The sequence below is a fragment of the Thermobia domestica genome, chromosome 1, assembly GCF_964235325.1.
Source record: "Thermobia domestica chromosome 1, izTheDome1.hap1.1, whole genome shotgun sequence".
Classification (NCBI taxonomy): Eukaryota; Metazoa; Arthropoda; class Insecta; order Zygentoma; family Lepismatidae; genus Thermobia; species Thermobia domestica.
This window is the reverse complement of record NC_137454.1, coordinates 88,968,815-88,983,614: the sequence shown is the minus strand read 5'-3', so window position 1 is coordinate 88,983,614 and position 14,800 is coordinate 88,968,815. Positions and strand designations below refer to the sequence as shown.

Here is a 14,800-nt window from a genome sequence, read left to right as displayed (position 1 = left end):
TTTCACCGTTTCTTCCTGTCCCGCTGCACCCACTTACGGAGGACGTTGGAACGATGATTTTCTAGGAACTAGATTTCCTCCTTTGCATTATGGCACTTTTACTCTAAGCATAAGTCCTGGAATGATAAATACCCTCTGTGATTTCCTATAGGAGTTTTTTTTTCTGTTCATCCGTTATCTTCAACCGTTTTCATATTAGTGGTACTGGACGTTTTATCTGATACAGGCACCATGTCTTGGCGGCCATTTTGAAAATGGTGACACTTATGAACAATCTTTTGCCACAACGCTGTTTAGTGTATAAAGATCTATCGAACTAGGTATCACTTGACCCATATTTTCGTTTAAAATTTCTAAGTTGGGCCTGGGCCCCATGAAAGCCGACCCCGGGGGGGACCGCGACAACATCATTCGATTTGCCCCGTGGATTTAATATTTGAATTTTTGTTTGTTTCATTTATGTTCAACCGTTTTCATATTAGTGCTACTGGACGTTCATCTGATTCAGGTAACATATCTTGCGGGCTATTTTGAATACGGTGACCGATATGACCTATCGAACGAGATGTCACCCGACCCATGTTTCAATTTAAGATTTTAAACTTGGGGCCCGGGCCCCCTTGAAGAGCTGCCCTGGCATGACATCGCCATTCGATCTGCCCCATGGTATTTCTTTTTTGATTTTTTGTTCAGATCATTTATGTTCAACCGTTTTCGAGATATTTTCGTGGAAAGATTAAAATGGGCCACCTATAGGTAGATAGATAGATAGATAGATAGATAGATAGATAGATAGATAGATAGATAGATAGATAGATAGATTGATTGATTGATTGATTGATAGATAGATAGATAGAGAGAGAGAGAGAGAGAGAAAAGATGATATACAACAGCAGAGGATTTTGTTTCGGGAGAGGCTTGAGGAACGGGTAACAAACATTTGTGTTGTACGTGCAATGATTACAAATTTATTTCGGGAGGGGCTTGAGCCCGATACCTACCCCCTAAATACGCCACTATACATCAGTCAACCGTTCCCATATTATCTCATACAGCAACGAAGCAAATTTTTAGTAAAGGCAAAGTAACTATCAATATTCGAGACGAGACCGAGACTTTCGAGACTGACCATGGTCTCGTCTCGGTCTCGACTCGATTTATAGAGGTCCGTCTCGGTCTCGGTCTTGTCTCGGTATGTAAAAGTCCGTCTCGGTCTCGGTCTCGTCTCGATATATGAAAGTCCGTCTTGGTCTCAGTGCCATCCCTAATGTGAGCAAATTCTGTGGAAATATCCCACCTTCAGTGGCATATTTAAGAGGGGGCTTCCGGGCTTAACCTCCCTCCGAAATTTTATTTTCTATAATAAAGTAGGTGAAGTATCTTGCAGAATTTTCACATTCCCAGGAATAAAGTTAGCAAACCTTCCTCCCTGAAACAAAATCGTAAATACGCCACTGCCCTGCTCTAATAAGTAAAGTAAGTATCCTGAACTGGAAGTGATCTAATGATAAGTAATGAATGAAATGGTGGAATGAAGAATGTGGGAGGAAAAGGGATAACCCTGAGAAAACCCACGCACACGGTGTTTGTCCACCACAAAGTTCACTTGGCGCGAGTTGGAATCGAACCAGGGACCCCAAATACCAGAGGTGAACGCTCTACCACTGAGCCCCTGGCTGTATATAGAGTTCTGCCCATCCTCCCATCCCATCCGTCCTACCTTTGGAAATTATCTCTTTACCTCGTTAGTTTGTATTCAAATTTTGTTTCGAATGTGAGCATAATTGACATATCTAAAAGTCTTGCTCTGATAAATCCATCTCGAGCTAAGACACCACACACTTCAGACGAAGCTTCGGTAACAGTTTTAACGCACCTCTTGACCAGGAGCGTCATTTCAGATTTTGCTTTGGGGGGGGCAAAACCCCTTGATATAAGTAAAATTTCGCGTTTTTCACTCATTTACTACTACTCTATTGATAACATCTATTTAAATCTCAAACTCAGGGGGGCAAATGCCCCTCCCTGCCCCCCCTAAATGACGCCCCTGCTCTTGACTGCTTGGGTATGACATGGCAAGTGGAAAAGAGGCGGAACGACAGGTAAACGTTCTGTTACACATTTCTGTAGATCCTCCTCCAACAAATGTCTCGTCACGGGTGGCTCAGTGACTTCGCGTGCCTGCCAGTTGATTAGGTCAATGTAAGCCTGAGCACTAAAGTGGATTGCTGGAATACTTAACTTGTGTACAGGAGGTGTTTGGTTTGAGATCTTGACCTTGCGTCAAGAATTCTACGCATAACTAGTTCTCGAATATGCTTTCGATCATCGGTGAACATTGATACCAGTAAATTATCCGGATACGCGAAGAAACCATTGGCTGAATTGTTCTATCTACAATGAGCTTCAGTTTATTGCTTAAGTACCTTGAAAAGGCTATAGTACGATATAAGTTTACAGGAGCATTCTTGATAGTAGGGTTACATTTAATGTAAAACCACATCGAAGCAATCACTTTCATGGTGAACTTTAGTGTAACGAATTTAATTCGAAGATGGGTCAGTAGTTCTTATGTACACTCTAAGCACTACGTTAGTAGTAGTGACCCATCTCGCATGGAATAATTTTCCAGGACTTCTTGATGCAAGATGCGGTGAACACTCACCAGCAGAAATTGCTTTTCAAATATCCCACATATATTTTTGGTCTGTACTACGGCTTGACGTCTTTTTCTTCCATAGCCGGGAAAGTTTCTCCATTCGTTTGAAAATTAATGACTGGTAAATCGTCACAATTGCTAAAAATTTTTCCTATAATTCCCGAGAACTTTTCAGGACAAACTGTTGCGCCTTCTAAATGCTGTAGAATATGCCTTGTTTGAATATACCATAAAAGCTGCAAAATTTCAGGCACTTGCGGGGAATAAAGATGCAAATTATTTTAAAAATCATGAATGGTGTAATCAATCTAGTCATTATCCAACTTTTGCCACATAGTTCCATTTCATTGGGCATTTTTTTTAAATAATATTTTCAAAAATATCAAATTTTCATGAAAGTTGCAAAATTTTGAGGCCCTTGCGTGGAATGAAGATGAAGTACAAGCATTATGAAAAAAAATCACGAATGTTGTACTAGTCAATACACAACTTTTGACACCTAGTGCTATTTAATAGGACAGCTTTAGATTTTTTCGATCCACCCTACTGTATACACCTAATCATTTTACCTCCTACCGAAGAGGAGGAGGACGATCATTTTCTCATGACCATATTACAATTGCAGCGATAAACCAATCTTCTATACACGTATACTTCTGAATACCGTATAGGTTTAATTTAATGATGATTTCTGTATGTAGCCCGGGAGGCAATTCCCCCGGGCAGATCTCCGATTGTGCTCAATGTGGAGTACCAATATTTTCATAATACTATTTTCATCCCCCTGTGTAATGAAAATCTCCCTGGAGAAACCAGCTGAAATAATCACAACCATCATTCCCGAGTTCCCATCACTTAAGAATTTTCCTTCCTTTTCGTAATTATTAAGTCAATATTAATTCTAAAATGTCGGTAATTGTCAGTAGAAATTAAAATGTTTCAAAGAGACTTTTAGAAACAATTATTTGATGACTCCATGTACATATTTCATGTTATGTGGGTAGATTGATAGGTTTCAAGCTTTTATTTTTCTATAATGTGTATTAAAATAAACGTCAACTCGTTGATAATTTCTCTTTGTATGTTTATTGTTGTAGATGCGCTCAAGTGGTCGAGCAGCCACACCACCCCCACCTCCACTTCCAACTTCAGAACCCCCGCCACTGGAATCAGATTACGAAGAAATCGGATTTCCATCACAGCAGTACATCAATTCACCTATCACAAGGAAAGTAGGAGGTAAGTAACTTTATATACTATTATTCCATGAAACGTTTTATATGTATATGTATATGTATATGTATATGTATATGTATATGTATATGTATATGTATATGTATATGTATATTCTATTGTATATGAAAGATTGCACTTTCTTATATTCTGATTTTTCCTATCACTAGTGTAGTGAGATTTTTTTTTTTTTTTTTATCAAACTCAGTAAATCTCTTGAACCACCCAACCGATCTCGATCAAATTTTTGACGTAGATGCAGTTCTGGCCTAGGAGTGTTTCAGCTATTTACTGACGGTAGAACTTAGGGGAGGGGGACGAGGGGAAATTATTTAAAAAAATAAATAAAACTTAATAACTCTTGAACCAAACGGCCAATCTTGATCAAATTTTCAACATAGATGACGTTCGTGCCTGAAATGGATTTTACTATTTCACTTGAAGGAACAACGTAGGGGAAGGGGAGGAGGAGGAGATATACAAAAATCAATAAACAAAAATAAAAGTGACCATGTTGGTGAGTTAATAACTCTTGAACTACGTGATCAATCTCAATCAAATTTTCAACATAGAAGAAGTTCGAAACTAGGAAGTTTATTATTATTTCATTTTGATGGTAGAACTAAGGAAACAGGAGGGAAGAGGAGGAGAGGAGGGTAAATATATGAAAATGAAAAAAAACTTAATAACTCCTGATAGTAGCGCGGCTTATTCATGAAAAACTGCATTTAGTGAAAGAATTATGAAACTTGGCACACTTGTAGAGTAAGGCATGGGAAACATTTTAAGATATGGAGACATTCGAAATTCGTTCTTATTTGGCCGCCATCTTGGATAAAAGTATGGCGTCCACGCGAAGGCACAGACTTTTACTTAAATAATAATATCTCCTCACAGAACTACCCTAGAAACCTCTTTCTTGCGTCAAATTAAAGGTAATGAAAGAGTTAAGAATGTAAACTTAGTACATGTTATTTGTACAGCCACCATATTTAATATAGCGACTGTTATAAGTAAACTTTAGTTGTACTTGTTACTGAATATTGATATAATGGCAAATAACTTTAAAACTATCAGATTTGTACATTTACGTAGAGATAAACATGATAGCGCATAATCTAGCTTTCCAACGATGTCGGTATCTTTGCTCTATCTTTAAAATGAAGAAAGCTAGTCGATTTTATGTATTACAGGGCGTTGTGCTTTGGGATCTTCAATTTCACACCAACGTGTAATTATGTTCTCAAGAAATTATGATAAACACTTATTTCTCGAGTCAAATTAAAGAAAATGAATTTCCCAAAAATATCAGACTAGCATGATATATTTTCTCGTTTAGTCGCATGCTACACTGATTTGTCTACAGTTTTAATGAACGGTGTTATATTAGTAGAAAACTATTTTGAAATATTATTATTAGAAATTGTATTATATGAGACTTTTTTTTAAAAAAAAGTAAATAACAGAAGTTCCAAAGCGTCGTCACTACAGGAGCAAACTCCTGCACAATTTTTGCACATAAGCGTATACAACAGTCCTTTCTTTTTGCACTTGCAAGCATTTTGCTGGCATCCTTTCTTGCAGCTGCACTTAATCAATTTTCTTATTGCCTTAGAAATTTCCGGTTGAGTTGACTATTTTGGTGTTGGTTTTCCATCTAGCAAAATTCATCCCCAATCTTATAGTGGTGGAATATTAATGATGTTCATTATGACTTGAACCCATATGTGACCACACTTTGGTAAAGTGACCTTAAAATATGCTGCTTCAAAGCATCATCTGGAGGGGCCAGACACTTCCAAGGGGGCCTTTCACTCTAGCCTCCCAATAGGTCGAATTAACATGTTTTTCAGTTTTCTATTAGTCGGCAATATTTCTCCACCTTCCCCTTTTTTCGGTCATCTTTGGGAACTTTGACGTGTAGGTGAAGCACCGCAAACCAAAAGGATGGGAATTCGGTTCGGTCCACTTTTATAGGCCCTCGGTTCGTTCCGCTTTTATAGGCCCTCGGTTCGGTCCGCTTTTATAGGCCCTTATATTTTTCTTCGGTAGGAAATATTGAATGAAACTTTAGAATTAACATCTATATTAAACTATTTGATATACTAAATTCACAGTTCCATTGTCGTTTTACATATTTGCGTGATTCAGTATCCAAATTTTCCTTTTTGTTTTCTGCCAATATAATTCATCTCACTGATGATGAAATTCTAAGAATGGCACAGATACGTACTTCAAACAAGTTACAATTGTGATATTGGTTCTTCGTTTCCGATGGAATAATTTGATGATGAATGGATTAATGTGAAACAGCTGAAATCCGAAAGAAGTGTTCAGAATTCTGTTTGACCTACAAGGCTTTTAATTATAAAATGTAAGTCATTGACATTTAGCTTTTCAAAACTTAATGCTACATATTTGTTGTTTTAGACGCTCCCTGTCTGTTAGTTCTGTGTCTCAAAATTGAAATTAATATAAAACTATGTGAGAAGCACAATGGGCCAAAATACATTAAGTAATCTAGCACTGTTCTCAATAAATGCGCAAAAAGGAAACCATTCATTTAATTCCTGGTACTCTTCATGACGACTGACGACACTGACTGCAAAGAGAAAAGTCCATCTTTCATTGTGAAGCTTATTGAATAAATGATATGTATAGCAAAGTGTTTCCATTTATGAATATTTAAGCCAAGTAGTTGCATTCATTTAACTCATAATTCACAGATACAGGGAAGTATGGTTATTTATTATGTTATCATTCCACAAAAAATGTTATTAAGGCGGGGGCCCCTGGGTATTCTCTTGCGGGGGAGGGGGCAAAAAACGTAGTTACGCCACTGCACCGAACCGATCTTAATCAAATTATCAACATAGATGAGGTTCGGACCTGGGGTGGTTTTTATCATATCCCTTTGACGGTAGAACTTAGGGCAGGAGGAGGGGAGAGGAGAGACATATAAAAATAAATAAAACTTAACTCTTGAACCACCTGACCTATCTCGATCAAATTTTTTACATAGATGACGTTCTAGCCTGGAAAGTTTTTTTTTTTTTTTTTTTAATATTTTCACTTTGACGGTAGAACCTAGGGGAGGAGGGGAAGGGGAGATTAATATATAAAAAATAAATAGAACTTAACTCTTAAATCACCCACCTATCTCGATCAAATTTCAACATATATGACAGCCATAAATATTTTTTAATTTTGTATCATATTCTATCATTCAGTCAACAATAGTGTCCTGTGCTTGCGCAGAACGTGCGAGTTTGCTAATAATAATAATAATAATAATAATAATAATAATAATAATAATAATAATAATAATAATAATAATAATAATAATAATAATGAAATAGGTAGATAAGACTGTTCTTCCAGAATCACAAGATGCTGCATGCGTTAAGCTGTTAAATTAGTTTTTTTTCTTTTTTTTTAATTCCTTAACAACCTATGTAACTTAAGTGGCCTTTTGTAGAGAATGGACCATTTATCTTGTAATGCCCTTACAGGAGAGAGTTTTCCAGTTTGGACAGGTTTCACACACTTCTCGTATACACCAGAAAGGAAGCATTAAAGTGAGAAATGTTAATGATTGAAATAATAAAAAGCCCATTATATTAGTATTTATGACATATTTGTCTTAAAAAGTCAGGCTAGTAACATTACGTATATTACCAAAAAGAATCACTAATATCGTTATTGGTCCATTTATGGAAACTAGTTTCGGAAGATGGTCCAGTTTCAAAAAAAGGATCTCTTATAGGTCTATAATGACAAATTAAAACGAAAAAAAGAAAATTATGAACCTTAGTACAAAATTGAAATCAACCTGAAATAAACATTCGCAGACTATGTGTGACGTGTTCCTTAAGCAAAGGAACGATTTTATTATTCTTCCTACTGTTTGTATTATTCTTAAAATGCTTAAGCCACAGAGATGGAAAATGTATAGCCTGTCTTTCTAATGCTTCATATTCATTAACATTGCATTTTTTTTTTTCTGAAGAGCATGTGGGCTCATTGTTGCATTAGGAACCACATACACTCTGCTACATTCAGTTAGACAATAATCCCTATTTTGGTAAGGTAAAATGGACATTTGCAATTCATTTTCAGTTCATTCTCCACAAGTCCCCTATGAGTTATACTGGAACTGAAAACTGTAAATTTACATCATACAGAGACTTTAGGTACATGAATGAAGTAGACCTGAACATCGACGCTGGCTACTTGCCGTGTACTCAATAAACTGCCTCCCTACAGTTGACGAGCAGGTAAATACTCTAAATTCTTTAATAATAAATTTGTATGATAGACACGCCCCTGTAGTTAAGAAACGCGTTTCGCGACCTCCATCACCATGGTTAACTGATGAATTACGTTCGTTAATGGTGCGGAGAGATAAAGCTTATAGAGCATATAGGAGACATGTTAAAAATAGTGATCTTTCCAGTGATAGCACAATAAATCCCAATACAAAATTCGATAACTATAGAATATTAAGAAACCGTTGCACTCAAGAAGTAAGGAAGGCAAAACGGCGCTTTGCCTATGAAATACAATGAAACCTCTACTAACGGACGCCTCTATAAAGCGGACACCTCCCATAACGGACATATTTTGTAATCCCCAAACACTGTAATAGGAAAAAACATATTGGCAAACCTCTCTAAAGCGGACACTCTCTAGTACGGACACGGACAGTCTGTATTACGGACACTTTCTCTAGAAACAAGTTGAAAAGTACAGTAAAAATACACTTTTAGTAATTCATACGTATGTCACCAAGGAAGAACATGAAGGTGTGACCACATTTTGCATCCTCAACTGTCTGTTCAGCAACCCAGAGGAAGGTACCCTGTTTCATAACACCCTTATGTCCTTTGCTTGCATTCCATTCCCACCCAATCTGTTTGAGAAACAAAAGTGATTGACAGTTGCCCACTGTTTGGGATGACACATCATTCTACTGTCCCGCTGGAATCTCTAACGAAGCAGAAGACGAGTTTGGTATTTTTGACTACGGGTACGCATAGTCTTAAAAAAAAAAGTCATTATTGGACTGCAATTAACTCACAAATTAAAGCAACACACCGAAAACGTAGTAAGTAGCGATAAGTGTAAAGTGCAGAGAACTATAACATCTTACTCCCATGTTGTGCCTCGAACATAAGGGATCGGATGACGCAAAATAATGCAGGAACAGTAACATTTTGGTAATATTCATAAATACGTAATTCATGCAAAAATATTTTTTCTAATTGCATATTACCTTGTTTATTAATTTACGTAAGAAAATATTGAAACCTCTCTAAGGCGGACACCTCTCTATAGCGGACAATTTTTGAGTCCCCACGGCTGTCCGCTTTAGAGAGGTTTCACTGTACTTGAATTCGAAAATAATGGAGCAGTTCTTTGGAAACGGCTAAAAGTATTAGGCGTTGGGAGAAACATAACCAAGAACGCAGTTAACTATACGCCAGATGAATTGAACAGTTTTTTTCTGTCAAAGCCGTATGATACCAGCCTCCATGAAACTTCAAACAATGAATAATATTGTAGCTTCAGAAGTTAACTCTCTGTTCTCGTTTTCTCACGTACAGCCTGCACATGTATTAAAAGCGATCCAACGAATTAAATCTCAAGCCACTGGTACAGATGATATTTCAATAATCATGATCAGGAAAATCCTACCGCATGTACTTAATCCTATCACTGACATATTTAATTACTCTCTTGCCACAGGTACCTTTCCCACAGTATGGAAACTCGCTAAGGTCCGCCCACTTCCAAAAAAGAACAACGCTGACAATATCGCAGACTATCGTTCTATCAGTGTCCTTCCCGTGCTTTCAAAATTTTTTGAATATATTGTAAATGATCAAATTCGGGAATACTTAACAACAAATAATTTGTTGGATACATTTCAATCTGGTTTTCGAAGTAATCATAGCACATGCACTGCACTAGTAAACGTAACGGAGGATATAAGATGGGCTATTGATAACAGAAAACTGACGCTCCTTACTCTACTTGACTATAGTAAGGCATTTCAAACGATTGATTTTGACATATTACTTCAGAAATTATCATTATTGTTTAATTTTTCTGAATCAGTGGTTAAATGGTTTCATTCTTACCTTCATGAACGTAAACAAAGAGTAGTGATCAATCAGGATCACATATCGACATGGCATTGTATCAACAGTGGAGTGCCGCAGGGTAGCGTACTAGGCCTCTCTCTTTGCCCTCCTCTCTCTCTTTGCTCTCCTCTTCTCTTTGCCCTTTACATTAATGATCTCCCTAAAATTCTCACATATTGTAAATACCATATTTACGCTTATGATTTTCAGTTATATGCTTCTTTTCCTCAACAAGATATTAATAATGCGATTGAGAAAATAAACACTGAGTTAAACAAAATCAATGACTGGTCTACGGCTCAGGGGTTAAAATTAAATGCAACAAAATCGCAGTGCATCTTAATTGGCTCCCCAAGAATTCTCTCTTCTATTAATATCTATCAGCTCCCAAATATAAAATTGTCCAATACTGTTATTCCATTCTCTACAAATGTAAAAAATTTGGGAGTCATACTAAATCAAAATCTCTCCTGGTCAGATCAAATAACTGGAGTTTGTAAGAGAGCATTTGGTGCCCTGCATATGTTAAATCGACTAAGAAATTTCTTACCAATATCTCTGAAGATCAAACTTGTCAAGGTACTGGTGTTTCTACATCTTGACTATTGCGACTCAGTCTATTCTGATCTAACAGAAAATCAAGCAAAGCGCTTGCAAAGAGTCCAAAATGCCTGCATTAGATTTATTTTCAATATAACTTACAGGGAACACCTCACATCTTTTTATAAAAAAAAAAAACTGTCATGGCTGACGTTAGTTGGAAGAAGAAATTTACATAACCTTACCCTATTATACAAAATACTTACTACGTCAGAACCATCGTACCTAGCCCGTAGATTTTTATTTTTATCAGACTTTCATACCAGAAGTACAAGATCACAAGATAATTTCTTGCTCTTCATACCCAGTCACAATTCTGATTCATACTCAAAATCCTTCACAGTAAGTACTACACACCTCTGGAACAGTTTACCTCAATTAATACACAACGTTTCCACAGTTGCCAAATTTAAAAAATCTGTAAATTCCCTTCTCTTAAGTAAAGATAAGGATACTGGTAGCACATGAGACATCTTCGTTTTACCAAATTATTAATAACCCACATATGAACACACAACCAATAGGTAACCTACTGCTTATATATTCATACTTCTAGGTTTCTCCATGTTATTTTGTTTCCTCCATAAAATCACATTTGATGAAATCCCAGCGACTGGCCTGTGGCACTTACGACATGTACAGTTTTATGTAACAGCTTAGCTAAATTCAACAATATCGATACTTTTTATTGCATATGTCACTTGTTTATTTTCTGATTTATTCTTTTACTTGTATTTTTTTTTTAGTTTTTTTTCTGTTCCTTTTGATGTGTAATGTTTAATATTGTATTCTTTTGACAAGGGTTAGGTGGTAGAGCAGCCATGGCTGAACCTCACCCGCTTCAATAAAGACATTTTCATTTCATTTCATTTCATTTCTATTTGTATATTATTTTCAATTTTTGTTTTTGAAGTGTTTAACTATTTTTTTACTTAAGTAGTATATTCTTTTTTGTGGTTAAATACTTTTCTTTTGTAATTGTTAATATTTTCTATGTATTGGTGCTTTTCAAAAAAAAATATGTATGCACGTGGTTAAGTGCTCGGAGAAGGCTGTAGAGCCTTAACTTTGCCACGTAAAAGAAGTCATAAATAAATAAATAAATAAATAAATAAATAAATAAATAAATAAATAGTAAATATGTCTTCAGTATTTTCCAGTTAATTAAGATACTATTGTTTATTTCATAATATGTATATAATTCTCAAAAAATCATTATAAAACAGTTACCAACAACGGATTCGGTCCAATGCAGAAAACGAAGATCCAAAGTAAGCAACTGTTAGGTTGAGACTGAAACTTAAATGGATCGCTTGCTGTTTTCTTCAGGGTTTCTATAAGTTGTCAGCTTTGCTTAAATGTTGTAGAAATTTAATTCCATAGTCCCAAATTTCCAATGTCCTTTGAAAACAAATGGCATTTTCCAACGAGTCGGGGCAGCACAGCTTCACAATAAATTTTGTGCTTCCTGTAATTTCAGTAAACTTTCCTCGATGAGCTGGAGAGTCGCTGAATAAGCAGTGCGCTTGACGTACTAAGTTATACATATTCCAGTCTACCGATTCATCGCATCATTAATGACTCACGATTGCTTTACGTTAAAGATATTTGTGGCATGTCACATTGATATTTTGAACTTAAATGTAATCATTTTCGTGGAATCACTCTAAATGTACATTTCTGAAGGATGGAAACTGAACTTTTGTGTATATATGTATGTGTGTGTATATGTGTGTGTGTGTGTGTGTGTGTATAAAGCATAGCTAGTGCAAGTGGTATCCCTGATTTCGTTTGCATTTTTTTGTGTTAAAAATATATGACATAATGTATTGAAACATGTAGCGAGAAACGAAAAGTTCACAAAGTTTCTTTCAGATATCGTGAAAAGCCTTAGTACACCAGTTTGATCTCCAGGGGAATATTTGTAATAAATGATGGTGATAAGAGAGGAGTGGGTATTTTGTGTCCTTATGTTCCATGCAACAAGATTTGTAATCACAGTCTAAAGACATTTTTCTGCACGATTTCATAAGGTATCCCAATTAAGAGAGAATACATGATTGGAATTCCATATTTGCAGCAGCTGGATGCCTCTGTAAAAAGAAATCTAAGGGACGTCCATTCTGACAATTTATGTCTGATTAAGTGGCTTTCCCGATCACTTGAAATAATCCTCGTAATCTTTTTTCTTTGAGGTATCGTCAAAGATGAAGTGTATGTACCACCATTGTCGTCTAATCTTGATGATCTGAAGTATCGAATCCGAGCAGCTGTACGTAAAGTTGACCGGAATATGCTTCAACGTTTGTGGATGGAGTTGGACTATCGTGTTAATATGTACCGCCTGATTAAAGGAGGCATATTAAGCACTTATAGCCATAGTTGCTGAAACTTAGTAGGTCTTTTTTATATGTTTTTTTCATGTTACGTGTTTCAATCCTATACGCCTTACACTTTTAACACAACATACGAATGAAATCAAGGAGATCATTTGTGCTAACTCTTTAGTACGAGGACTTTTAAGTGTATTTGTTTCTCAGTGAAATGAATACATATAATGTTCTTATTTAGTAATTGTTTGCTCTAAATTATCTACTCTGTTACTTTTGTTCTCCCTAGGTGATTTAAAACGTGGTGATGGGCGCCATTGTGATCTCTGTGGATGTTCTACTCCAACTGTTCGATGTGATAAATGTTCCCACCAAATCTTCTGTCTATCTTGTGACGACATGTACCACAGACATCCAAAAAGACAGAGTCACATGAGAAAAGTAAGTAAACAAGAAAAAGTATCATATAAAATTTAATGCAAATCATATAATAATTATCATACAAATGTTAATCAGTACTAAAATTAAATTATGGAATTAATTAATCACTATATTATGAGCTGGAGTTCATCTAAAATGATGGTTGCCAAGTTGACAATAATGGAAATATGGAAAGTACCTGTGTTTTAAACCACTTAAATTGATATTGTTTCTTTTTTCTTTCTCTCTTTTAGAGGATTAGACGTACAACTGCGAAAAAAAAATTATTTAAAGCAATACTCGAAGAATTACAGATATTCGCTACTATATGCATTCCACTTAAAACTATCAAAAGAGCAATATTTCAATTGAAAACTCGTCGAAAAAATTACGTCGCTAAGATATATTACGACGTATTATAAGATGTGTTTTAATTAATATTTAATCATGCATCAATTCACTTCAATAAGCAATTAGGCACTATGCAATGGAAATTTTCCATTTATTATTTTAAAATAGTTGGATTATGTCAAAATTTTACTATTCAAGATCCTCAAAACCTTCTGCAACTTAACTTATTTTTGTGCATTTACAGCTATAGCTTTGGAAAAAGTCATACCTGCAAGAACTCAACTAAACCCACTTTTCAGATCTTCTAAAGCCGTTTCACATTTGGGAACGATTCCTTGTTGGTTCTTTCTTAACGATCTTAAAAAGAAACATCTAAGGCTCACTATAGGAGAAAAGCTATCTTAGAAAAATTCATTATTGTGTTTTCTTTGAACATTTTTCCTCCAAGTATTACTACATCTTTATTACCGTTATTAAAGGATATTTTACAATAGTCATAAGCTATCTCAGATATCCATAAACTAAAAAGACATACCAGGCAATTATTCAAATTAAACTAAACTAACTAACTAACTCTATGGCCTATGGAATCCGGAGGTTCAATGCCGCGTTCACAAAAGCTCTCCACTGACTTCTATCCTTAGCTAACTGCATCCAGTTTCTACTTTGTATTCCAATCTCTGCGAGATCCATCTTAATATTGTTCTTCCATCTACGCCTAGGTCTTCTAATGGTCGTTTTCCGATTAGTTTTCCAGTCAAGACTTTGAAAGCGTTTCTACTTTCTCCCATTCAAGCTACATGACCTGCCCACATAAGCCCCCTAGACTTGACGACCCTAACAATGTTGGGTAAACCGTATAAATTATGTAGTTCCTCGTTATGAAGTTTCCGCCATTCCCCATTCCCGTTCTCTCCAAAATACTTTTTGAACTTAAGAAATCAATGCTGTTAAATAATGTTCTCTCATTACATGATATTTCTACTGAAATTATTCATATTGCTACGTAGAAATAACTAATTTGAAAAACGAATTAAATATTACAAAGAAAGCAGCCTCAG

At 35.7% G+C, this 14,800-nt stretch overlaps 1 protein-coding gene across 5 annotated transcripts in view; it reads left to right on the top strand.

The window, feature by feature from the left end:
• Positions 1 to 14,800, top strand: part of LUBEL (Linear Ubiquitin E3 ligase) — a 254,196-nt gene that overhangs the window by 168,008 nt on the left and 71,388 nt on the right. For all 5 annotated transcript variants that reach the window (XM_081760703.1, XM_081760697.1, XM_081760702.1 and 2 more), the window contains 2 exons: positions 3,757 to 3,898; positions 13,258 to 13,409. In XM_081760703.1, the coding sequence (XP_081616829.1) occupies positions 3,757 to 3,898; positions 13,258 to 13,409 (294 nt within the window). The remainder of the gene's footprint in view (positions 1 to 3,756; positions 3,899 to 13,257; positions 13,410 to 14,800) is intronic.